This window comes from Camelus bactrianus, chromosome X (assembly GCF_048773025.1).
Source record: "Camelus bactrianus isolate YW-2024 breed Bactrian camel chromosome X, ASM4877302v1, whole genome shotgun sequence".
NCBI lineage: Eukaryota > Metazoa > Chordata > Mammalia > Artiodactyla > Camelidae > Camelus > Camelus bactrianus.
The window spans coordinates 32,781,038-32,807,399 of NC_133575.1; the positions used below are offsets into that span (position 1 = coordinate 32,781,038).

Here is a 26,362-nt window from a genome sequence, read left to right on the forward strand (position 1 = left end):
CAAAAGGGCAAGAGGAAGAACCATTATTAATTATATAACCCAAAGATTGGGGGAAACGATGAAAGTAGTAATTACAGAAGGTAAAAAATGGCACTAGAGAGCAGAATAAATTAGATGGGTGGAGACTGGAGAGTACCTAATAAGAAGATTCTTGTAGTAGATGTGCAATGAGAAGATTAAGGCACTGATAAGTAGGAATGGAAAAGAGAGAAAAGTATATTTATGCTATTAAAAATAAGATCAAGTAGTCCTAATGAGACAATTAGTGGCACTACTCCACAACGTGTCTGTTAGCATTTATATGATGCACAGTACTGAAGACATCCATCTGATCACACCTCTATCCTCTTCCTGTACTTTAAACCTCATTTTCAGAAAAACATTCTGGCTTTAACATACAGAATAATAATGCTTTCACCAAAACTCACTTGGACATTCAATATTATTCTACACAACCTATTTAGGTAACACATGTGAAACTCTAATATCACAGGAACAAATACTCAACGTGGACTAATCCAATACTCTAAATCAAGTCATGGGCCTATTTTATTTAAATGGATGTTTTTTTCAGGTAGAATTTGATTTTTAAAATTTAATTTTGCTTAAGTGATGAAAGTCAATACTAAAAATTCTACTTTGAAATAACCCATAATATTGAGTTACTAATCATTTCAGGGGAATAAGGAATAGGAGAAAAAGCAAATCAAAATAAAGCACTGCCAAGTATTACAAACAGGGTTGCTTGATACAATAGCTCATTACTGTCATACACACCATCCCCATGCCAGTTATCAATCCACTGTCTCTCAGCTCCAAATCCACCCTTCATTGCCCGCTCTGCACTATTGGAGCTGAACTCCTTTCCAGCTGGCACAAAATTAAATTTTGTCAGTAAAGGGCACTGGAGGGATGCTGAAGGAGAAAGAGGTCTGTCCCCCTGGTTCCAGTGTATCTTTCTGGTCAGGCTCCTGCAGTGTGTACAGTTTATCTGCAGTGCCCAGTGGCCAGCGGCAGGCAGCAGCTTTCCATGGACAGGCGGCTTTGCAGCAGAATGCTGCTGGTGGGGCACGCTCGCCGAGCCCAGCTTCCCCCTGGAATTCTCCAAGCCGCTCTGCAGCAGAGCCTCCCCCTGCACCCTCTCTGTCAGCTTCCTGAGAGTTCAAAGGTGAGGCATCTCCTCACCTAAGGATGGCTTCCCCTGGACTTCAGAGGGCAGATTTCCAAGTCCCATCAGCATGGTGTCTCAGTGAACTTCTTTGTATCAGCTGAGCCATGGCTACGCCCTCTCCTATAAGGTTTGGATTTCAGCCGAGCGGGGAGGGAGGCCAGCCATCTTGGAGTGTTCTATTTTAGCACTTGGGTTTGTGGCTGTTCCCTGTGTGCTTTTCCTGTAATTTTCAGAGTTCTCTAATTCTGATTAGCCAATTCCCCACTATTCCAATCTCCTGGTAATAATTCTTTATATTAAATTTTGCCTGTTCAAATTACTATTTGGTTTCTGTCTCCTGACAGGACCCTGACTGATACACTACCCCCACCCAGGATAAACTATTCTGACTGGGCTCTAAGAGGACTTTAATGTGACCAGATTATCTAAAGTGCTAAAATATTCACTCTAGATATCCAAGAAATTCTTTGTCTGGAACAAATGACTGTCTGGAATTATGGAAACTAAACTGGTCACATACAGAATCAAAGGAAACAGAGACATTAGTTTTAGAATCAAACATTCAAAAACATATTATAAAATCAACAATAGCAAGTATGTGTCATTTCATGAATCTTTTAGTTAATCAATCTATACCTGCCTATTCTGATAAAATCAAACTAGCTCTGCACTTAGCTCTAAAGATTTTCCTACATGAGAATTTTGTGACATGTTCCAGGACTCCTGAGCATTCTGGTGCCACTACAACATTGGATGACAGATTATCTGTTTTTCCACATTGTTTTACAGACCTAAACTCTTACTAAAACTGAAAAGTGCTTTACAGTTCAAAAGGTAATCACTACCTGTTTCTTTATAATATTATTCCAAGAAGAGTGCCAAAACTGTATTATGAAAAAGCAGATTGCTTAAAATAATGTCCCTAACTTTTGATTACCAAAATTATTAAAATTCAGTTTTAATAAACAGTGCCAGACTAGATTTTAAATAGTCTCTAATTGTAGAACACAATATGTTCTTATTTTAGTGTCGTATTCACAGTGACAAATTATTCACTGCTGTCATATGTATCTTGAATTGATACTTGAGGACATCCGATCCTATGGTAGAATTTTAATACTGCTTTAGAATGGAGTAGCACCAGCTACTACAACCTCACTTGAACATTAAAGCAACAAAGTTTTCACTTTAAAAATTATCTGGTGTGGCAGATAAAAGATGGCTAGAAATTTCTCATCATCTCCCCCATTCAGAGGTGGGATCTACGTCTCCTCCCTTTCAATCCAGGTGGGCTCCATGAGTTCTCAGACCAGTAAAATATAGTGGAAATGAAACTGTGCCAGCTTCCCTGTGAGCCTGACGGAGCATTTGCTGTAACATATTACCCAGGTCCGTGTCACCACACCACTCTGGCCCCTGGTTGAGATTAGTTTTAAAACATCAGATTTTGTGGATGGCTAGCCTAACAGTTGTCAAATTTCACTTAAAAGAAGACATAAGTATCACTTTACTGTAATTTTATCCCTTTAATTATTCTTGGCTTAATTTGAATAATTACTAGTCAATAGGATCTCCTGATAAATTTCCAATATTTTTAATGTACACTGGTAAAACTGTTACTAATTCCTCTTTGGTAAAATCCTAACAGTACATTAAGGCAAAAAAAGTTTTTAAAAGGTATTAATAATGCATTTGTTTTGATTATCTTAAGAGAAAACTCTAACAGAAAGTAGCCACCATGAAAAATTTAAATGGGAGAGGGAAACACACTTGATGACCTCAGTTAATAATCTTGAGAGGACTCTTAAGAAAAAAATAAACCTGGAAATACCCTCAAACTAAATCTAAGTGATAAAAATATATACACACTAGAGAAAAGAGGGGTTCCAACTGATGAACTAGCCAGATGTAGTGAATACACAGTAAGCAGGCACGTAAAAGGGCCCATTCTCCCCAAAACCAGCAGTCCATAATAAACACCCCAGACTAATGAGTGAAAACCCTATTTTATCAGCCAACCTAGGGGCAGAGAGTTTGTAAAAACAAAAACAGAAACAAAAAACAAAAAAAGCCAAAAAAAACAAAAAAACACCTCCATGAGCATGTTTGACTTTATTTTGAAAAATTTGGAAATTTGTTTTATCTGACAGTATGAGAAGAAAAAATCCGTATCTTGTCAGGGCCTAGAAAAAACTACTTTACTGTAGTTTTATTTAAAAAAAAGAGGAAGATGAAATAAGTAAAGTAAACCAACAGAAATTGTAGAGATAAGACTGAGGTGGGTGAGAATGAATCTAGAATGAACCCCACTGGAGGACAGGAAAATTCTGGCCCACCTACAATGTGCTAAGCAAGAGCTGAGGTGCTTCACAGCCTTCATCATTTTCAACCTTTAAACCAGCTCTCTGAGGACATTATTATCCTCACTTGACACCTAGGAAAGCTGAGGTTTACAGAACTTAAGGTCACATCACACAGAACAGATTTGGAATGTCTGACTCCACCTCTTCCCATGATTTCCTACAATGGATCTGAAGAAAAGTTGTGAAACTTTTAGCTAAACCCACTTACTATTTAACAACTTCAAATTATCCTTGGATTTAATAAGAACTCAACAGGATAGCAGTGTTCTTAGTCTTATGCAAGACACTGCTGTTTTCAAACAACATGAGGGGAAGTGATGACATTAAAAAGACAAAGGTTAGTTTCCAAAGGTTAGTTAAAAAAATAACAGTGGACAAACAGATAAGGTTAGGACGTAAGAAAAACATGGTAACATTTTCATTCATATATTAGAACTGCTAAAAAGGTACACATTGTAGATAGACTGGCAAAGGTTTTCAGAAAACCTGTTGACTCTGCACTAAAAAATGAGTAATTTGGAAATCATTCCCACAGAGTAGGCTTAAAATTTTCTGCCCGTTATTTCGGAAGAGTAAACAAACTAGATAAACTCCACCCTGTTGCTGGGAAGGAAACATAAGCCAGCCAAAATAAAAGCACATACTACAGACAATGCAAGGCCAACTGAAACAGACTAGTGGAATTCTTTCCGAAGCATTTCAGAAATGGCACTTCTGTCGAAACTTTAGATTCACTTAGAACCAAATGCCTTTTGTCATTATTTCCTAAGTATCCAGTAAAGACAACAAAACAAGATTCATCTGTGTCCTGACTTGCTCTCCAGAAGATGAGGATCTTCTGTCTGGATAACCAGATTTAACAGTATCTATGTTTTATTCCTACCTATACCCACCTTGGTACTTAGCATTCTGCATAAAATAGGTATCTATAATGAGCCTTTCTCTCCCCTCAAGACTGAATGGATGCTTCTGTGAACTAACAAACCAAACTCCCACGAGGCAAAATACAAATATCTTAATAGTCTAGACAGATCTTTATCTCTGACCCCATAAGCTGACAAAATAACATGGCTCCACTCTCTTACCCTTAGAACAATGTATACCTATTCCTTATACATATACCATAAGGGAATAGCTTGATGAATTTTCAGTGAATTCACCCATGTAACCATTACCCAGATCGAGAAATAGAACATGACCAGCAGTCAAAAGCCCCTATCATTCTGATTTCAAACATCATAGATTAGTTACACTGTCTTTCTACTGTAAATAAATGGAATCACAAAAGGGTAGGTAGTCTTCCATGCCTGGCTTCCTTCACTCATCATTTTGCTTATGAAATTCACCTATGTTTTATGTGTAACAAAGCTTCGTCCATTCTCCTTGCTTTGTAGTACTCCACTGTATGAATACAATACAATTTATCTACACCATTCTACTGCTGCTGGACATTTGGGTTACTTCTAATTTAGGTCTACTATAATTCTGCTAAAAACATTCTTGTACATGTTTTTTGGTGAACATACCTTAAGACATTTCTGATGAGTATATACCTAGGAGTGGAAATGCTAGATCATAAGCTATGTATGTCACCTACTTTATATTCCTCAACAATTTACCAGAGTGGTTGAACTAATTTATGCTCCTATTAGGAGGAAGAGTTCTGGTGGTTCTACATCTTCATGAACATTGGAATTGTCTGTCATTTTCATTTTGTAGCCATTTTGTTGGGAATGGAGTGGTATCACACTATGTTTTTAATATGCATGTCTCTGATGACTAATGAAGCTGGATACCACTTACTGATCATTTGGATAAATTTTCTTCCCTGTAATATTTTCCAAGTCATTTATCCACTCCTTAGACTTCCTGATCGGTCTCTGGGATCTCTGCAGAATTTACTTTGAGGACACCTAGACTTGATTTCTCATAGGAGAAGGGTCACCACCCACTACCAGAACTAACTATATGACCTCATTAGCAAACTGCCGAGCAAGCATACACAGCAAAGCAGTCTGAATATGCTAGAGTGCTAAACTAGGCAAAAGGGGATAGATAAACACAATATTAGAATCATGTGTTTTCATAGCCCAACTTTGGAGTCCTGACCATGAAAGTCTAAGACAGCCTATTTACCATTTACAGATGTAACCTGCCAAAAAGCAGAAACTTACCTTTCTTAATCAACTATCAAACTGTTCCTTTACTGCATCATCCCTAGAATCCTCAGCAAATTCACAAAACTTATGTGATATTCCTTCATTAACTCAATAAATATTTATTAAATACTTACTTGGTGCCAGACACAGTTCTAGATAGTCAGAGCAAAGTTGTGAAGAAAACAAAAAATCTCTGCCTCCCAAGAATATATACAATGGAGAAAAGACAGTGTCTTCACCAAGTGGTACTGGGAAACAGGACAGCCACATGTAAATCAATGAAGTTAGAACACTCCCTCACACTATATATAAAAATAAACTCAAAATAGCTTTAAGACTTAAATATAAGACAAGGCACTATAAAACTCCTAGAAGAAAACATAGGCAAAACATTTTCTGACATAAATCTTAGCCATGTTCTCTTAGGGCAGTCTACCCAGGCAACAGAAATAAGAGCAAAAATAAACAAATGGGACCTAATTAAACTTAGAAGCTTTTGCACAGCAAAGGAAACCACAAGCAAAGCAAAACAACAACCTAAGGAATGGGAGAAAATATCTGCAAATGATGCAACTGACACAGGCTTAATTTCCAGAATATATAAACAGCTCATACAATTAAATAACAAAAAACAACCCAATCCAAAAATGGGCAGAAGACCTAAACAAGCAATTCTCCAATGAAAACATACAAATGGCCAATGGGCACATGAAAAAATGCTCAATATCACTAATTATCAGAGAATGCAAATCAAAACTACATTGAGGTATCACCTCACACCAGTCACAATGGCCATCATTAAAAAGTCCACAGATGATAAATGCTGGAGAGGGTGTGGAGAAAAGGGAACCCTCCTACACTGTTGGTAGGAATGCAATGCACCCCCAATTAAAAGAATTAAATGCAATGCACTCCAAATTAAAAGAACAAGAGAAATCCCCTGAAGGAATGATCAATGAAATAGACTTTGATAGTCTGATCATGATTTCAAAATAGGAGTGATGAAAGTACTGAAGGAACTAAAAGAGACTGTGAATAGAGACAGAGAATATGTCAAAAAGGAAACTGACACCATAAAGAGTAGCCAATTATAATTGGAAAGCTCATTTGCTGAGATAAGAGCTGAGCTAAAGGCTGTAAAAAGTAGGCTAAATAATGCAGAGGAACAAGTAAGTGACTTAGAAGACAGGACAACAGAAGTCACCCAATCAGAAAAGCTGAGAGATAAACAAATAAAAACCAATGAAAACAATATAAGGGACCATTGGGATAATATAAAGCATGCCAAATTATGCATAATAGGGGTCCCAGAAGGAGAAGAAAGAGCAAAGGGGATTGAAAGGAATTTGAAGAAATCATGACTGAAAACTTCCCAAACCTAAAGAAGGAATCAGATATCCAAGTACAGGAAGAACAGAGGGTCCCAAACAAGAGGAACCCAAACAGACCCAGAGCAAGACATATTATAATCAGAGCGGCCAGGGTTAAGGATAAAGAAATGATTCTAAAGGCAGCAAGAGAAAAACAAAGAGTTAGTTACAAAAGGACCCCCATAAGGCTTTCAGCTGATTTCTTTACACTAACACTGCAGGCCAGAAGGGAGTGGCAAGATATATTTAAAGTCCTGAATGAGAAAAAAGTGCAACCCAGGATACTTTATCCACAAGGCTATCCTTTAAAATAGAAGGAAAGATAAAGAACTTCACATACAAGTAAAAACTAAAAGAATTTAGTCACACTAAATCTATGCTAAAATAAATATTGAAAGGTCTACTCTAAATAGAAAATAAGCAGAATGCTACAGAAAGGAAAAAACCATAATTAGAAAGGCGATAACTACAATGAATTACATCAGAATAAACATGAAATTGTAAAAAAGGACATCTAAATCATTTAGGGTGGGAGAGGGGAGCAAGAAACTATAGTTTTTTTCCTACTCTTTGTTTTGTTTTGTTTTTGGTAGGATAGATTTGAGCCTATATTACTATCTGTTTAAAGCAAACAGATATAGTAATGGGTTAATATATGTACAAAACAGGGTAACTACAAGCCAAAAGCTTACAATAGAGTCACAAAAACTAAAAAGAAACCAAGATAATACAAAGGAAAATTATCAAACCACAAAAAGAAAAAGAAAGGAACAAAGAGGAAACACCAAATCAACTGCAAAACTAAGTTCAAAATGGCAATTAACACATATCTATTAATAATCACCATAAATGTCAATGGACTAAATGCTCCAATCAAAAGACATAGAGTGGCAGATTGGATAAGAAAACAAGAACCTACAATATGCTGCACACAAGAGACCCACTTTCGGGAGAATGACACACATAGATTGAGAGTGAGAGGATGGAAAAAGATATTTCATGAAAATGTAAATGACAAGAAAGCAGGAGAAGCAATACTGATTTCAGACAAAATAGACTTTTAAAACAAAGGCAACAAAGAAAGATAAAGAAGGACATTATATAATGATTAAAGGAGCAATACAAGATGAAGATACTACACTTGTTAATATATATGCACCCAATATAGGAGCACCTAAATACATAAAGCAAATACTAACATATATAAAGGGAGAAACTGATGGGAATACAGTCATAGTAGGAGACTTTAACACCCCATTCACAATACTGAACAGATCTTCCAGACAGAAAATTAATAAGGCAAGCAACAGAAAAACTAAATCATACAATAGAACAATTAGACTTGGTTGATATTGTCAGAACATTACAACCCCTCAAATAGAATATACATTCTTTTCAAGTACACATGGGACATTTTCTAGGATAGATCATGTACTTGGGCACAAAAGAAGCCTCAACAAATTTGAGAAGATAGAAATTATTTCAAGCACCTTTCCTAACCACAATGCCATGAAACTAAATATGAACTACAGAAAAACAAATGAGAAAAAGATGACAACATGGAGATTAAACAACATGCTACTAAAAAACCAATGGGTCAATGATGAAATCAAAGAAGAAATTAAAAATACTTTGAGACAAACAACAATGAAAACACAACCACATTAAAATCTATGGGATGCAGCAAGAGGAGTCCTAAGAAGTCAGTTCACAGCAATACAGGCCTTCTTAAAAAAAAGAACATTCTCAAATAAACAATCTAAGCTACCAGCTAAGAGGATTAGAAAAAGAACAGCAAACTAAACCAGAAGTCAGCAGAAGGAAGGAAATAATAAAGATCAGGGAAGAAATAAATAAAACAGAGATTAAAAAAAATAGAAAAAAAATCAATCAAGCCAAGAGCTGCTTTTTGAAAGAGTAAACAAAATTGACAAACCTCTGGCCAAGCTCACCAAGAAGAGAAAAGAGAGAGCACAAATTAAAAAAATAAGAAAGGAAAATGGAGAAATTACAACCAATACCACAGAAATACAAAATACCATATGAGAATACTATGAACAAGTATATGGAAATGAAATGGATAACCTAGAAGAAATGGACAAGTTTCTGGAAACATACAGTCCACCAAGACTGAATCAAGAAGAAACCGACCACTTGAACAAATGGATCACTATAAATGAAATTGAATTAGCAATAAAAAACCTCCCTATAAACAAAAGTCCAGGACCAGATGGTTTCACTGGGGAATTCTACCAAACATACAAAGAACTCATATTGGTTCTTCTCAAACTCTTCCAGAAGATTGAAAAGGAGGGAGTACTCCCAAACTCATTCTATGAAGCCACCATCATCCTGATACCAAAATCAGGCAAAGACACTACGAAAGAAGAAAATTACAGACCAATATCACTGATGAACATAGATGCAAAAATCCTCAACAAAATATTACCAAACAGAATCCAACAGCAAATAAAAGTAATCATATACCATGATCAAGTTGGGTTCATCCCAGGAACACAAGGATGGTTCAACACATGCAAATCATCAATGTGATACACCACATCCACAAAAGAAAGGAGAAAAACCATATGATCATCTCAATAGATACAGAAAAAGCATTCGATAAAATTCAACATCCATTTATGATAAAAACCCTCACCAAAGTGGGTATTGAGGGAACATATATCAACATAATAAAAACTATATATGACAAACCTACAGCCAGCATAGTATTCAACGGTGAAAAACTGAAAACCTTCCCACTGAAATCTGGGACAAGACGAGGTTGTTCACTCTCAACACTTCTATTCAACATAGTCTTGGAAGTCCTAGCCACAGCAATCAAGCAAGAAAAAGAAATAAAAGGGATCCAAATTGGAAAAGAAGAGGTAAAACTGTCACTAAATGCTGATGACATGATACTATATATAGAAAACCCTAAAACCTCCACACACAAAAATGCTGGAACTAAGAAAAGAATTCAGCAAGGTAGCAGGATACAAGATTAATGTACAAAAATCAGTTGCATTTCTTTACACTAATGATGAAGCAACAGGAAAAGAAAATAAAGAAACAATCCCTTTTAAATTAGCACCCAAAGTAATAAAACACCTAGGAATAAATCTAACCAAGGAGGTGAAAGACTTACACATGGGGAACTACAAAACTGATTAAGGAAATTAAAGAAGACCTAAGCATAAGACAAGACACAATAAATCTCCTAGAAGAAAACATAGGCAAAATATTATCTCACATACATCTCAGAAATGTTCTCCTAGGGCAGTCTACCCAAGCAATAGAAATAAAAACAAGAATAAACAAATGGGACCTAATTAAACTTATAAGCTTTTGTACAGAAAAGAAAACTTTAAGCAAAACGATGACCTACAGAATGGGAGAAAATATTTGCAAAAGATGAGACTGACAAGGGCTTGATTTCCATAATATATAAACAGCTCATATGACTTAATAAGAAAAAAAACAAACAACCCGATCCAAAAATGGGCAGAAGACCTAAACAAGCAATTCTCCAAGGAAGGCATATGAATGACCAATAGGCGCATGAAAAAATGCTCAATATCACTAATTATCAGAGAAATGCAAATCTAAACTACAATGAGGTATCACCTCACACCAGTCAGAATGGCCACCATTCAAAAGTCCACAAATGACAAATGCTGGAGAGGGTGTGGAGAAAAGGGAACCTTCCTACACTGTTCGTGGGAATGCCGTTTGGTGCAGCCATTGTGGAAAACAGTATGGACATTCCTCAAAAGACTGAAAACAGACTTACCAAATGATCCAGCAATTCTACTCCTGGGCATATATCCAGAGGGAACCTTAATTCAAAAAGACACCTGCACCCCAATGTTCATAGAAGCACTATTAACAATAGCCAAGACATGGAAACAAACTAAATGTCCACCAACAGGTGACTGGCTAAAGAAGTGGTATATTTCTACAATGGACTACTACTCAGCCATAAAAACTGATAAAATAATGCCATTTGCAGCAACATGGATGGCCCTGGAGAATGTCATTCTAAGTGAAGTAAGCCAGAAAGAGAAAGAAAAATACCATATGAGATCACTCATATGTGGAATCTAAAAAAAAAAAAAAAAAGACAAATGAACATAAGTATAAAACAGAAACAGACTCATAGACATAGAATACAAACTTGTGGTTGCCAGGGGTGAGAGAGGTGGGAAGGGACAGACTGGGAGTTCAAGATTTGTAGATACTGACTGGTATATATAAAACAGATAAACATATACTGTATAGCACAGGGAAATATATTCAGTATCTTGTGGTGTCCTACAGTGAAAAAGAATATGAAAATGAATATATGTATATCCATGTATGACAGAAGCATGGTGCTGTACACCAGAAATTGACACAACACTGTAAACTGACTATACCTCAATAAAAAAGGGGGGGATTTGGGGGGAGTGAAGATGAAATTTTGATTCTGTTTCTTAATCATTTTGATTGTCATTGTGCTAAAGAAGATAGGAAAACTACATTCTGGTGCCATAAATATTAAAGACCAATTGTACATTTTCGCTTGAACTCTGATCAAAACCAGATAAAGCCAGATAAAATCATGTGTAATATCCAGATTTCAACTGGCTATCATTTAATATCTATGGCTAGTGGCCCTACCATATAGAATGAATGGAATGACCTAGCCTTGTCTTTAAAACAGGACTTGAAGACATTTATATATCCAAAGAAATGTGAAAGCAACAAACGAGTGAACTTCAATTTCCCATATATTATATTAGGTAAAGACAAGACTTAACCTCAGAGACATGGACTACATGCCAATTCCGTCTTTTTTAACTTTGGTATTTGACTCCCTGATTAGGTGACAATATAAAGAGATTCAGCCTGGCAGTCTGGGTCTATAGCTCCAGATTCCTTGCTAAAGAAATCTGTCAATAAACAACCTCAGCCAATGGAGAAAGTAACTGACTTTCTCCCTAAAAAATGTGTTTAGCCTGTAGATTCAGAATTAGGTATAATGATAAACAAAATCAACATAATATAGATATATTGAGTAATTGATTTATACTCGTGATTTTAAACTGGAATCTTACTAAATTCATCAACAGTATCAAAACACTTAAGAGAATTAAGGATTCAACCCATCTATATGTTTAAAGAACTAGGTTTATACAAAACCACCTCAGAACTCAGAAAGGTGTTCGTTCTTAGTAGACAACTGAAGTACAGAAAATCAAATATGGCATATTAAACTTAAATGCAGTTTAAAAGTTTTAGGAAACATAAAACCTGCTTACAAGTAAATTTTAAATTCTGTTAAATTTATAAAATAATTTGCATTCAAAAGTAGTAATAGTCAATTCCAGAATATAAAACCATAAGATATAAAATCTCTAAATCTAACCATAAGAATGTAAAGATTAAAGCACTAAAAAAAATCAGTTATTGATTCTTCATGAGTAACAACTTCTAAGAATCTTCTATAATCAGTATATGGATAATAATAATTTAAAGGATTTCAAAAGAGTATTTAAAAGTAATGATCCTGGAAAAAAGATCTGCAGGAATAGATTAACTTGGAGCTCACAGTATGTGGGCTTTCAAAGTAAGATAACTAGACAAAAATAAATAGGATACTCTGTCTTGGCTTTCCAATTTTAAGTATAAACTGCATTGCTCTTGGGATTAAGAAGGGAAGGACTAAAGAAGGATACGTCTTTTACTGAACTGTGAAAAAGTCTTAAGTTAGAAGACAGGCTAATTAGAAAAATTAATATAGTAATAGTGCCATCTGAAGTATGAGCATATGTGAATCATGGCTACATGAAACGATAGCTTTAAAAACAGCAAAAAAATTTAAAAATGTTTATATACTATTTATAAATATTTAAACAATTAAATATGATTATCCATATCAACGTCTTTAACAAAACAAAAGTTTAAGTACTTCAAGTCCTAGCAGTTTCAAATTTTCGCATATACACCATAATGACTTAAGCCAAACTTGACATATGACTCTTTTAGTTTTATTAGATCAGAATCCTAAGGGTATTAAGTTATAGACCTGAAGGGAATTCACCTTAGTTTCTTGTGACTCTGCAGTGATTATATCTGTGCCAATAATTCCCCTCTCACCCTCCCCATCCCATGTTCCATAGTATATGACTAAAAGTTAGACACTAAAAAGTATATGTTCAGATTTTACTTTCTTCCTAGTCAAAAAACATATGCCTATAGCAATCCTAGATGACTTCCTAAGTCTGTTAATCACTATAGCTATCTTTTAAATACTATGTTCTAGAATTCTGACAAACTGGAATTGAATTAAACTGTCTCCACCCACTTCCCACTATATTACACCCTCCACTTCCCCACCCCCAGATGAAGGTTAGGTTGGTAGATGGATTGAAGATGAAATAAAGCCAGACATCAAATAACTTACTTGAAATCCATCTCTTACCTTCTGTACTTAACCCTGGACTTGATGTGAACTTGGCTACGTCAACAATTTTTACAGCAAATTGTTGCCCAGTTTCTCTGTTGATACATCGTCGTACAACACTGAAGGGACCCCTAAAAAATAAAAAAAGGGCAAGTTTAATTTGTTGATTTTCTTAAGTTCCTAAAGCCACAGTTTTCAAAGTCGAATTTAATATATGTTTTCAACATATTTTTCTAAACTTCATAAGGCAACTGATTTAAAGTTACTGAACCAAAAAAAAAAGAAACAAATTTGCATTTAAAAAACACATTTAAAAATTTGAAATCATATTCTTATGTTCAAGGCAAATAATCTTTGTAATTTTCTCTCTATATTATCAGTATCTTAAACAAAATATGAAATTGATCACAGTGGTAGTGTATATAACTTTTACCTTTTGAACCAAAAAAAAAAATCATTCTCTCACCTTACCTACCACTTATCTAATCTTCACTAACAAGTCCTACTGAGTTTATCTCAAATATCTCTTAATCCTGTTCATTTCTCTCCATGTCTCATACCCTAGTCTAAGCTACTATCAGCTTCCACCAAGACCACTGAAAATTTGTTTCTCCCATTCATTCTTGCAGTGATGTTTTAAAAATGAAAATCTGATATTATGTTTCCACTTAAAATCCCATAGAGAGAAGGTATTTGCAACACATATTTAATCAAGAACCAAAATATATAAATAATTCTTAAATAAAATAAGAAAATACACTCCAAGTAAGTCTGGGCAGAAGACTTGAATAGGCACTTCACAAAGAGAAAGCTCTGCATGGTTTGGTTTCCAACAACCTTTCCAGTCTCACTTCAAATCACACTGAAATCCTTCATCCTCCTCAAACTTCAAACTAAAATTATTCTAAATTGCCATAGGAAAGGAAGTAATTTCTACTAGCAGAATCACTGGTCCAGTTATTTGCCTACCCAGTCCTCTCCTCAACTGAAACTGGTGGCTCGCAATACTGGCCATACAATTGAATCAATTGGCATAGCTGATAAAATACCAATGTCCAGCCCAGGCATTAAAAACACATACACACACGGTTCCTTGTGATTAATAGTTATTAAACAAGTATCTGAACTAAACACAATCCAACATGCTTGAATCAACTACTGAATAATGTAGAATGCAACTGTAATATACTATAGTAGTTTATTTGAAGGCTAGTACAGTTTAAGTCATTAAATACACACATGCACATGTACATGTATACATGTATGTAGTTCCCCCTCCTCAGGGAACAAAACAAAATACTCTCTCTCATTGGTGTTTCACAGGTGGAAACAGTATCCCTGGATGCACGTTGTCAATCAAGATAGAGAAAAGTTCTTCATTTACACTAGGGCACTTGTGATACTGCTTGCCTTAAAATATAAGCTTGCCTTTATTCTTTCACTCAGAAGACAAGCAAAAGAATACTATCTAATCTAGATATAAACTTTTGTCTGAGATCATACATATTAGTTGATTTTACCATGCCATCATCAGGACATCAATTACACTACAGTTTCAAATCTCTCTCTTCAAGCAGCCTAACAAAGCAAAACTGGAAGGAAAAGAAATGGTAATAATGTACCTTTCAGAACTCTATAGAAAAAGGACCTTTTTGATAATCACTCAAAACTATTCAAAGATTTTCCCCTGTGAGAAGACATTATAACAATGTAAGTCAGGATTCCCACAAATGTTTTCATTCTCAATCAGATGTCTTACTTGTGATTGCTTATCCTGACAATAGCAAGCAATTTCAGGAAATGTTTAGCATAATTGGATTTTGTCCACACATAAACCCTCGGGACTCTATTTTTATATACATTTGTGTAGTGTGCCTCAATTCACTACACCTTTTGGATACTTTCCGAGATCTGTACGTGGGATTATTTGTGGTCAATATAGTCAATTTTTCACTTTTTCCTGTTTGAACAAAGGAGAGGACAGAAACATAGCTTCTCCCTCAACCTTTTAGTAATAGTAGAATGAAGAAAGCTAGGAAGAATTGAGAGAAAAGTGAATACTGATCCAAAAAAAACAAAAACATGTTTAAATCTGTGAACAAAAATCAAATCAAATCCTCAGTTCTTAGGGCTAATTTTATAATGGGAGGCAAAGAAAATGAATTTATCTATGAACTACTGATGACCTAAAGATAGGTCACCAGGAAAGCATTTCAAGGATCTGTCCATCAGTGACATTCAGGGAGTTAGAAAAGGTGAATCAAATTTAGTACACTAAAAAGACACTGAAATACACTTTCAGTTATTTTCGTGATTCAATCCATCAACTAGAAACTCAGTGGAAACTGATAAAAAATTTAAATAAGTATATAGTGTCTTTAATTTTAGCAGGGCTTGTTTATATTTATCTGGTCGACAGACTAAAAAGAAGTAGGCTATGAGAAAATCTGCCTTGGTTTCTCATCTTAATGGGGGGCGGGTAATAAAGTGTATATAAAACATCTACTGTATTACACTTACTTATGAATTATACCTGAATGACAGTTTAAGGAAAGGCAAAAATTCAGGAGGCCTAAGGTTTCAGTCTGACCAACTCTTTTTTCACCTTGAAATTTCATCCTTAAATTATTAGTCTATAGTACAGTTGATTCTTGAATAATTGTGTGTAGGAAAATATTAAGAGGTAGTTATAAGCCATCATCATAAACTCTTATCTTTCTCCTATTTCCACTAACTCTGGCCAGGGTATTAATCAAAATGGAATGATAAGATAATTGACAGCATTTCAGATTTGATAAAATATATATTCTTTATCCAATGCTTTCTGAATGCTGAATGTTGATTAGGATTGTGGCACAAGGTTCTACTCAAGGCAGGTGGCTGCTTGCAGAATTCTGTTTTAAAGTAAAAGGTCAATTAAACCAGAATACTTCACAAGTGAATATTAGCTCTAACTCCCCTAAGGTTTTGAAAAGAATGCAGCTGTGTGTCTATGCAGACACAGAATAATCTCCTCTAGTTTTCATTTATGTGAAGAAAGGTTGAGTCTAAGAACTGAACAATTCTGATACCAAAAAGTAAATACAGTTGGCTCTCTGTATCTGCAGGTCCTGCATCTGTGTATTCAGCCAACCATGGATTGAAAATAGATTAAAAAAAATTTCAAAAAAGCTCCAAAAAAAAGTAAAACTTGAATTTGCTGTGCATTGGCAACTATTTACATAGTATTTACATTGTATTAGGCATTATAAGTAATTGAGAGATGATTTAAGGGTTACAGGATGCTATGTATAGCTTATATGCAAATAATACGCCATTTTATAATATAATATAAGGGATTTGAGCATCCGTGGATTTTTGGTATCCATGAGGATCCTAGAACCAAACTTCTGCAGATACCGAGGGACAACTGTGCATCAAAAGATGACTAGAATTAAACGAAGCTATGCTAGAATACAGTATGTTGGTCTCCAGGATAATAGGATAGATTCAGCAAATGCATCTAAATTAATTTTCCTCCCCAAACCAACTAAAATGATAGCCAAAGGACTAAAAAAAAATTTTTAAAGGACTGGGAGAATGAGAGAATACAACAGTAATAATCAACTTTTGGAAGCAAGAAAGCAGATGGACTAATGTAACTGGCTTAGCAAACTTAGGAAAGCTGAATTGCAAGGAGAAAGTAAGAATAGTTCAGAACCAAACCCGTTTACACTACAGAATCCTCAAGAAGTGCCTGAACTTGTAGCACCAGTTAACCCTGGAACAAGAGGGGCTAAACTAACAATGTTTGAGTGAAATCTATTAGAGAAGCAGTTAGTGTCTTAGATACCCCTCCTCTAGTCAGTGCCACTAGGTAACTGCCCTGCCTTATACTCACAGAGGTCCATTTGCTGCAGAGGGTAAAACACAGGGCCTTAGAACTGGGGACACAAGGCAGTCGAGGAAGTATCTACTATATGAAAAGCAAGAGGATTATGTGATCACACACAAACTGAATGCAGACACCCCATCCCCTTTTCCTATTAACAGGGGGGACTGTTAGAAGCTAGATCTTTACCCTTCAGGCAGGAGAGGGAAGATCTTCTGTTGAATATCTGACCAGCCCAGAAGGAAAGATGTAAAGATAATGACATGAAGCTCTTCAAACCACTTAACCAGATCATCCTCCCTCGAAACCCAAAGTCAACAAGTTCTGCCCGCAAATTCAGAGCTCACCATCAGCTTTCCAAGCTCGGCACTGGTGATGTTTTGGGCTGGACAGTTCTTTGCTGTGGGCAGATGTTCTGTGCATTGTAGGGTGCTTAACAGCATCTCCAGCCTCTACCCAGAGATGCCGGTAGCACCCCACTCCAGTTCTGACAACCAAAAATGTCAACAGACATTGTAAAATGTCCCTCAAGAACCATTGCTCTATTCCTACTCTTGAGTAGACAATCAAGCTCCCAAGACATTTAGAGAAGAGTCTCTAATTTGGAAGATAGAGATCAAAACAAACAGAAAGAGCAATTTCGAGGAAACAGACCAAAGAAGAAAAAAACCTCCATCTACTATTAATATCCTCAGAAAGATATTATAACTATGAAACAGAAACAGAACTTTCAGAAAGTAAAAAGAGGGCCCTTGAAAAATAAACACATGACGAAATTTAAAACTCAACAGAAGGGCTGGCAGATAATGTTGAAGAAATTTCTCAGAGAGTAGAGCCTAGAGAACAAAGAAAATGGAGGGGAGGAGCTCAAAGAAATAATCCAAGAAAATTTCCCAGACCTTAAATCATGAGCCACCCAAATTAAAAGGACCCACCAAGCACTCAGCAAAATAGGTTAAGAGATCCATGTCCACACATGCCCCTGTGAAATTTAAGAACCCTGTGGGGCCCCAAATGTTCAGATATCCAGAAGTGGGGGTAAGGGTGCACCAGGAGGGGAGGATGATAGAGTAGACGCACAATAGCTCAGGAACTGCAGTGGCTTCCGATCTCTCAATGGCAACACTAGAAGCAATAAGATAATAGAGCGACATCTTCAAAATCATGATGGAAAATTATTTCTAATAATCTATAAATTCTATCTCCAGCCAGAAAAATCAATAATCATAAAAACATTTTCAGACATGAAAGAGCTCAATAAAGTACTTGCAATGCACACTTTCTGAAGAAATTATTGTAGGATGTGTTTGCTAGAACCATAGAGTACACACCGAGGGACAGCAGACAGAAAATCCAACACAGAAGATACATAAAGGGAACCCCTAGGAATACAAGGGAAGGAGATCTCAGGCTGACAGTTACGCACTGAATAGCAGTTAACTAGAGAGCCATCAAAGATCCCCAATGCCACTGATCACCTTTTTAACTTGAAAACAGGAAGACCGGGTAAGCTGGGGCCAGGTTCTTTTGTTTTGCTTTTTCTGACCAGGGGCTGAGGAGATTCCTGCTCTTCTCTGCCGCCTGGATCAGCAGAGGACCGCTCCCCCTCACTCCACAGCAGTGTTCTCAGGAATAGCTGAGCAGGAGGCAGGCCTCAGGGAGCTGAACAGCATGACACGCAGAGCAGCCCTTGCCCCCTGACCGCACTCCTGCTGGACGTTCAGTACGCAGCCCGCACTACAGCATGGCTGTCCTGCTGCGAAGAGCTCGGGATTCTGGGATTTACTCGGGATCTTGCCAGTGGACTCCCCAGCAGGGGTTCCTGTATGCTCTCAGGTATCTGAAGTCAGACTGGTTCGGCTTCTCTTCTCCTGATTCTTCACACAATAGTGGTATTATTGCCCTTTCCCTACATTGCTAAGTTTGTGCTTGCTACTCAGTTTTTAATGAATAAACAATATACTGTTTAGGGATACAAACATGGATGGTAAAGCTGTAAAGAAACCTAAAAGGCATCATTAGTACAAAAGCCAGGGTAGTGTGTGGTGGCGACAGTGGTGTGGTTGTGATTGTGAAGGGACACACAGGGGCTTTTAAAGTTACTAGTCATATTCTATTCTTAACTTGGATTATAGACTTACGGGTTTTCATTTTATTAGTATTCTTTAAAATACACACGCATTTATACATTCCTCCATATGTATATTTCAAAGGTAAAAATAACATTTTTAAAGGCTATGGGGTACATCCCTAAGATCTTGCTAATCAAAAGAGGGCTTAACTTTTTAAATAGCTGTACAAATTATTTTAAATGACTTGATATATATATATATGAACAAAAAGAGTGTTTGCATCTCAAATATAATAAAGTCAATATGAATTATGCTAACTGTAATTTTACATTTAATTGAACTAAATTTAATGTGCTAAGTTATTACATGTAAACTTTGGAGTGCCATCTGTAATATTAAGTTCTCACCCTGTGAGAGGTTTATAAAAACTTACATCTATCTCAGAAAACTTTCAATAAATGAGATGAATTTCCCGTCCACGTCACAGGCCTAGAAGCTTATATTTATAAAACTGTGCAATGTACTATGATAGATGTAGGAAAACCATGAAGAATAGCCAATTAACCAAAAGGAAGAAAAGGAGGGGGCAAATGAAGACCAAGAATAATTTCATATATACATACACATACACACACAACACAGTTGATATATAGTCAGTCCTCATTATTTGCAGATTAAGTGTTTGTAAATTCATTTACTCACTGAAATTTATTTGTAACCCAAAATCAATACTCACAGCACTTTCAGTCATTCACGGGTAGTGCACAGCAGCGAAAATTTTGAGTCACCTGACTCACACGTTACCAGCTAAGGTCAAACAAGGTGATGCTCTAACTTGTTTCAGCTCTTATACTGTAAGCAAGTGTCCTTTTTGCCATTTAATTAGTGCATTTGTGCTTTTTGGGGCTGATTTCACTCTTTAAATGGCCCCCAAGTGTACTTCCCAAGTACTCTCTTGTATGCCTGAGTGCAAGAAGGCTGTGGTGTGCCTTACGGAGAAAATACACGTGTTAGGTAAGCTTCACTCAGGCATAAATTAAAGGACTGTTGGTCATGGGTTCCATATTAATGAATCAACTATATATATGAATTAAGGTGTCTTTAAACAGGTTATATATTGACTGGTTGAAGAAAACGTGATCAGAGGCTCCCCAGAACTTAATTCTGAGTTTCCTCTAGGAGCAATGATTCAGTATTCAGTCATTCAGTGTTCATGGCAACTATACAGAACATAACTACCACAAATAATGACCATTGACTCTGTGTGTGTGTGTGTGTGTGTTTATATTATATAATATATATGCAATAGTATATTACATGTATTTATATTAGAGGCTCAATGAGTGCCTAGTAGTATATCAGGCCCTCAAGAAATATCTGGTGAGTGATACATCAAAAATGATAAACTAGGAATGAACAAACCACTGAAAAATTTATCAAATCATACAATTTTACGTAAGTATATACAATTCTGAGAAATCATGGCACTTCTGTGTATTTTTCTACTCATTTTCTAAATCTGTATCTTTCTACTACTGCCTGTACAGTTCTGATGTTAGTAATTGATGGAAATAGATGGTAGGTGGGTAAAAATGATGCGAAAATATAATAGTAATAATGACAACATTAGCAGTAAGAATATAATACTGAAAATGATAGTCTGTAAACACATAAATGTATATAAAAATGATACCTAATAAAGATAACAATGGTCCTTTTCCTCTTATTTCAACACTATTAGCTTAGTCATTACCACTAAAGAGCTTATACATATCATTCCATTAATAAATCCTTTCCTTGTCTTCCTGTTTCTTTGTGGTAGTGATAGGGGAACAGAAATGTTGCTCTGAAACTTTTTTTCTCTTTAATACTTCTAGTACTCACTCCCACCTCCAACATATACATTTTCACACACATACCAAGCTGTGTTACTTTAGGTACAGTGACTAAACTAAAGGAAAAAAAGTTTGCCTAGTCACAGCTACTGTTAAAGAAACACACATGAAGTGGGAAATTAATAAAATCAACATCTCAGCCACTGTTGCCTAAATGTTAACAATTAAAGATCTGACAAAGGAATTAAGTTCAGTACAGTTCAGACCACTCCTTGAAAATAGAAAGGGGAGGTTTCTTTGAAAATGCTGGCAAGGGATCTCCAATAGGCTAACAGAACAAATTTGGCTCAACTGTCAAAGATGAGTAATTCATGGAGTTAAGACAAGCATTTACTAACTTAGAACCTGTATTGGCATAATTAGTACTTCTGTCAAACTTTGATAGTTCAGTGAAAAGTTTAGTAGACTTTGTCTTAGGTTTTAAGTAGCACGTCATCCTCTGATCTGAGTCAAAATATGCTACATTCAGCGCTTTTTTTTTATCACTTTCATGAGAGGACTGCAGAGCATATGTAGTCTCCGCGGATGCAAAAGTTCTGGAAAATGTGACTGGTGTGTGTCTGTGTGAGCGTGTCTGAAGGGCTCGGGTTAGTCAAAGCCAAGGTGGAGGGATGCGGACTCTCGGTCTTTGTTAGCTCCTGTTTCATGGAGCATGTATCAAGGAGAGTTGCTAAGAGAGGAGAAAAAAGATTTTTGTAACAGGTAAGAAACAGGGAGATGGGGAGTAGACATAAGAGGAAATAAATGGAAAAGAAAACATGAGGGACTGAAAGATAAACACAACCCAAAGTAAGAATTCTGACTTGGTTGTACATGTTTAGGCCTTTTTAGCTAAATATATAAACAACTTTCACAAACAGATATTGAAGCACTGACATTAAAAAAGTTCTATTGATATTCACACATTTTATCTTATTGATTTACCTCATTTTCCCTGATGAAAATAAGACAAAAAATACAAAGAACAACAACAAAAAAAGAGAATAAAGCAATTCTTACCCTCAGAATACTCCCAATCTAACAGATTGCTGCGGGAATATGTACATAATTTCAGTATAATGTTATAGAACAAAGTATTGAAATAGTATAATACTAAGAATTTATTGTCTGTGGATAAAAAGATAGGCAGAGAAGGCCTCTATGAGACAGGGGCACCAAAGTGAGCTTGGAAAGATGAATACAAGTTTTTTCAGGCCAACAAGGGAAAGGGGAAAATTCCAGAAATAAGTAGTAGCATACGCAACAGCCAGAAGCCAAGTCAAAGCATGGTGTGTGCTGGGTACTACACGCTGTTTGCTATTGCTGGCATGTAAAACTGGAGGGTGAGAAGTAGCTGGAAAAGGAGAAGGGGGGCAGAGATCACTGTGACAGAGGAATGGAAGATGGACTGAGGAATGAGTGAGGGCCAGTCAGGAAGTTATCATCTTATGCTTGGGCTAATGTAATAAAGACCTAAACCAATACGGTAAAGGCAACTGAGAGATACTTAAAATAAATTGACAAGACAACGTAGTGAATGATTAGCTAGGGGATGACTGGTGGTCGGTTGAAAGAATGACATACAGATTTCCGGTAACAGCTACAGCATAAATAATGATACCACCAAATGAGAGCGTGACTACAGGAGATAAGAACCCGTAGAAGGCTGAGAAAGAAAGGAGACCCAGGGTTGTATTTTGAAAATATCAATTCCCAAAATATTGATTTCCATGGACTATCAAGGCAGAGATTTAGAGAGCACAATTAGATAGGAGTATAAAGTTCAAGGAAAGGATCAACATGTAGATGATGAAGACAATATCAACTACCGTTTGCAACATACCACGTGCCAAGCATGCTGCTAAGAACTTTATATAGATTCTCTCATTTACCATAATTTATCATAATGGCTAATACCGTTAGCCCCAATTTTATAGATTAGGAAACTGAGGCTAAGCTAGGTTGTCTATGGTCAAACAGTCAGTGAATGGCAAAGTCAGGACTGAAGCCTAGACATATCAAACTCTAAACTCTAAGTTCTCATCTCTTTACTCCCTGGGAGGCATGAGTGAGCAGGAGGTAACTGAAGCCACTGATGCAAATCAGAGTACAGACCCTGAAGGGACAGAAGACAGAATCCCAGAAAACATGAACATATCCCCCAATTCCTCTCCAAGCAATTGCTGGAAACATCCTCACTGAAGGACTACAAGAAGTCCAGAAAGAAAAAAAAAAGTACTAAAGGCAAGCTCTTAGAACACAGTATCTTGCAGAAATACAAACACGAAGACCAAGTGTTTAGAAGGGTCTGCCCTAGACCTGAACACAGAAGTTCTCTCCATTCTTCTCAAGGCTGGCACAAGAAAAGCATAATTTCCATTTTTCAATTAAGAGCTACACATTCACATTTCGCTATTTCCTAAATGTAGAACTCTGTATCAGAAACTGGTCCAATGAAAATATTTAGTAGAGAAACAACTTTTTGGAAACTCAGGCCTGACCTTTTCTCCTGGTGTTCATGAACTTAATTACTTATAATTAGTACAGCTGGTCCTCTATATCCACAGGTTCTGTATCTGTGGATTCAAACAACTACAGGTTGGAAATATTCAGGAGAAAAAATTCCAGAAAGTTCTAAAAAACAAAACTTAAATTTGCAGCACACCAGCAACTATTTATACAGCATTTACATTGTATTAGGTATTATAAGTAATCTAGAGGTAAAGTATATGAGAGGATGTGCCTCAGTTATATACAAATACTATGCCATTTAATAAGGGACTTGAGCATCAGAGGATTTTTGGTATCTGCCGGGGTCCTGGAAGCAATCTCTTGCAGATATTGAAATGACCGTACTAACGTTATCACAACTGTCAAATTCTATGTGCATAATCCAGTCTTTATAAACCAAACCTAATAATTATGGAAGTCTGACAGTATGAAATTACATCATAAATCCTATTTATAAAGGGAATGTGTTCTGTCCATATGTCACTAACATAGGTTGTTTTCCACATGCTACATTATCCTATAGTAGTATTGTTGCCTGCCATTAGTTACAACTCTGCATCTAAAAGGGGGAGGGGGAATTAATATTTGAGCTCAGAAGTTGCTATTTTCATTAACAGATTTTTTTTCACTGATACTTCTGTAGAGTACTTTTAATCTCTTCCCATTCAGAACCATGTTTTATGGATCTCCATAAAAAGATCTATTTCTGAACTAAATAAAATCAAATTTAAATTAAGTAAGTTAGTGAAAGAAATCACAAAGCCAGCAATACTGCTTTCTCTATTATTCATTTTAGTTACATCAGGATTATGCAAAACTTACACAGTAGCATAAAAACAAAAATGTAATTAGCTAACAACCTAAATCAGGGTTTCCCAAATTGGCATCTTGTGGAATCCTTAAAGAATAAAAATTTCTCTGCAAGTAAGTTTGGGAAACACCAAATACAATACCTACCCTCCACCGCCACCCCATATTCACATTACACAGCAGCAGCCAAGTCTTGCAGTCAAATGCTCTACCACTGAGCTATATACCCCCTCTGCTAGCCAAGTCTTGAAGTTAAGAAACAAGCGTCTCTCCTCCACCACCCTCTACCCACATCACCCATGTAGCACCTACTACTCATTAGTGTTCCCTGAAAAACACTTTAGATATGATCTAAATTTTAATATTTATAATAACAATACAAATACAAATTATGAGGTTGTAATGGCCATGAACCACTCAGATTTTAAACAACTATTTTTCTGAAACAAATATTCTCTTCCTCAAATATGGCATATAAATGGTTGTTTAAATTCTTACAAAGGGGAGTAATCCAACTGTTTTCTTAGTAAAAGATGGACAAGATTTAACTATGCAATTTAAATGTGTATTCATTAATACTCCCCGAAGTAATCTACTTTTTACAAATGCTAATATAAGCATATTCAGCAGGCAATAATGCAACCTCTGGTCTTTTAACCAAAAAGCAGTTAACAAAAAGGCAAAGCATACAAAGGAAATAAGCATTTACACCAAATTACTAAACTCAGTGCAGGGCAGCAGAAAATAGGTTTTGAATCATAATTGTAGTAATCAGTTTCTAGGTCTAAAGAAGTAAAGTAGATGATCTGGAAAGTAATTGCTTTAGGGGATAAAATCAGAAAATTAAAGTATAAAGTAAGTGGATATAACTGTTTATGTAAGATAACGAAATTCAATGTTCAAACAGTTGGGGAATTTTTCAAGTTAGGTAAGGAACAGAAGTCCCTGCTTGTTACACAGAGTATGCAAGTTAGTAATGCTCACTGTTAACCAGTTTCCCAAAGATGGATTAACCCTTCAGTGCTCATATAAGGACTTCCTTTTAACCAATAAGGCACACGATATATTGAGCACGGAGGATAAGAAGAGAAAGGGCCATCATATCCCACAACACATCTGAAATTGAACTCCTGATCTCCCCTCTTGCCATCATGCATGAAGGCCAACGCGGTGTTTCCTTACAGATGCTTAGCCAAAAATTATGGTGCCAATCTTGATCTCTTTCTTCCTTTCACAGTCCAAATCCAATTCATTAGGAAATGCTCTTGGCTCTACTTTGCTGAGATCATCTATCCTTTTGTTTGTTTCAAGAAAATTTGTAACCAATTCTTAGAGCAATTTTACGACAGATGAATTAAAAACCTCGAGATAATTCCAATATTTGATTCAACTCACTATCAGCCTCAGTTGAATGTCTTCTTCTCTCATTCAAATTGTGGTTTTCCTGGTGCTTGGTATGACAAATGGTTTTCAACTGTATCCTGTATATTCTGGTCATTGTAAGGAGACCCTTGATCACAGATCTATTTTAGCAGGCAGTCACCCTGTAGTGTGTATGCTCTAGACTAAGTTTGTGGACTTTAGTTCCAATGACACTTTAGTTTTCTGAGCCCTTACAATGTTATTTTAGTCTGCTTCATTCTTTTGGTGCTACTGGGGGTTCCCAGTCAATCCCTGCTGATGCCACCTGCAGGGACAAAAGGTGCTTCCCAG

The 26,362-nt window shown here is 36.2% G+C and overlaps 1 protein-coding gene across 8 annotated transcripts in view; it reads right to left on the reverse strand.

Moving 5' to 3' along the window:
- CASK (calcium/calmodulin dependent serine protein kinase) overlaps nucleotides 1–26,362 on the reverse strand; it is a 314,565-nt gene that overhangs the window by 239,092 nt on the left and 49,111 nt on the right. For 4 of the 8 annotated variants that reach the window (XM_074359474.1, XM_074359476.1, XM_074359480.1 and 1 more), the window contains exon 2: nucleotides 13,512–13,642. In XM_074359474.1, the coding sequence (XP_074215575.1) occupies nucleotides 13,512–13,642 (131 nt within the window). The remainder of the gene's footprint in view (nucleotides 1–13,511; nucleotides 13,643–26,362) is intronic. The other 4 variants (XM_074359475.1, XM_074359477.1, XM_074359481.1 and 1 more) reach the window with 1 other exon arrangement.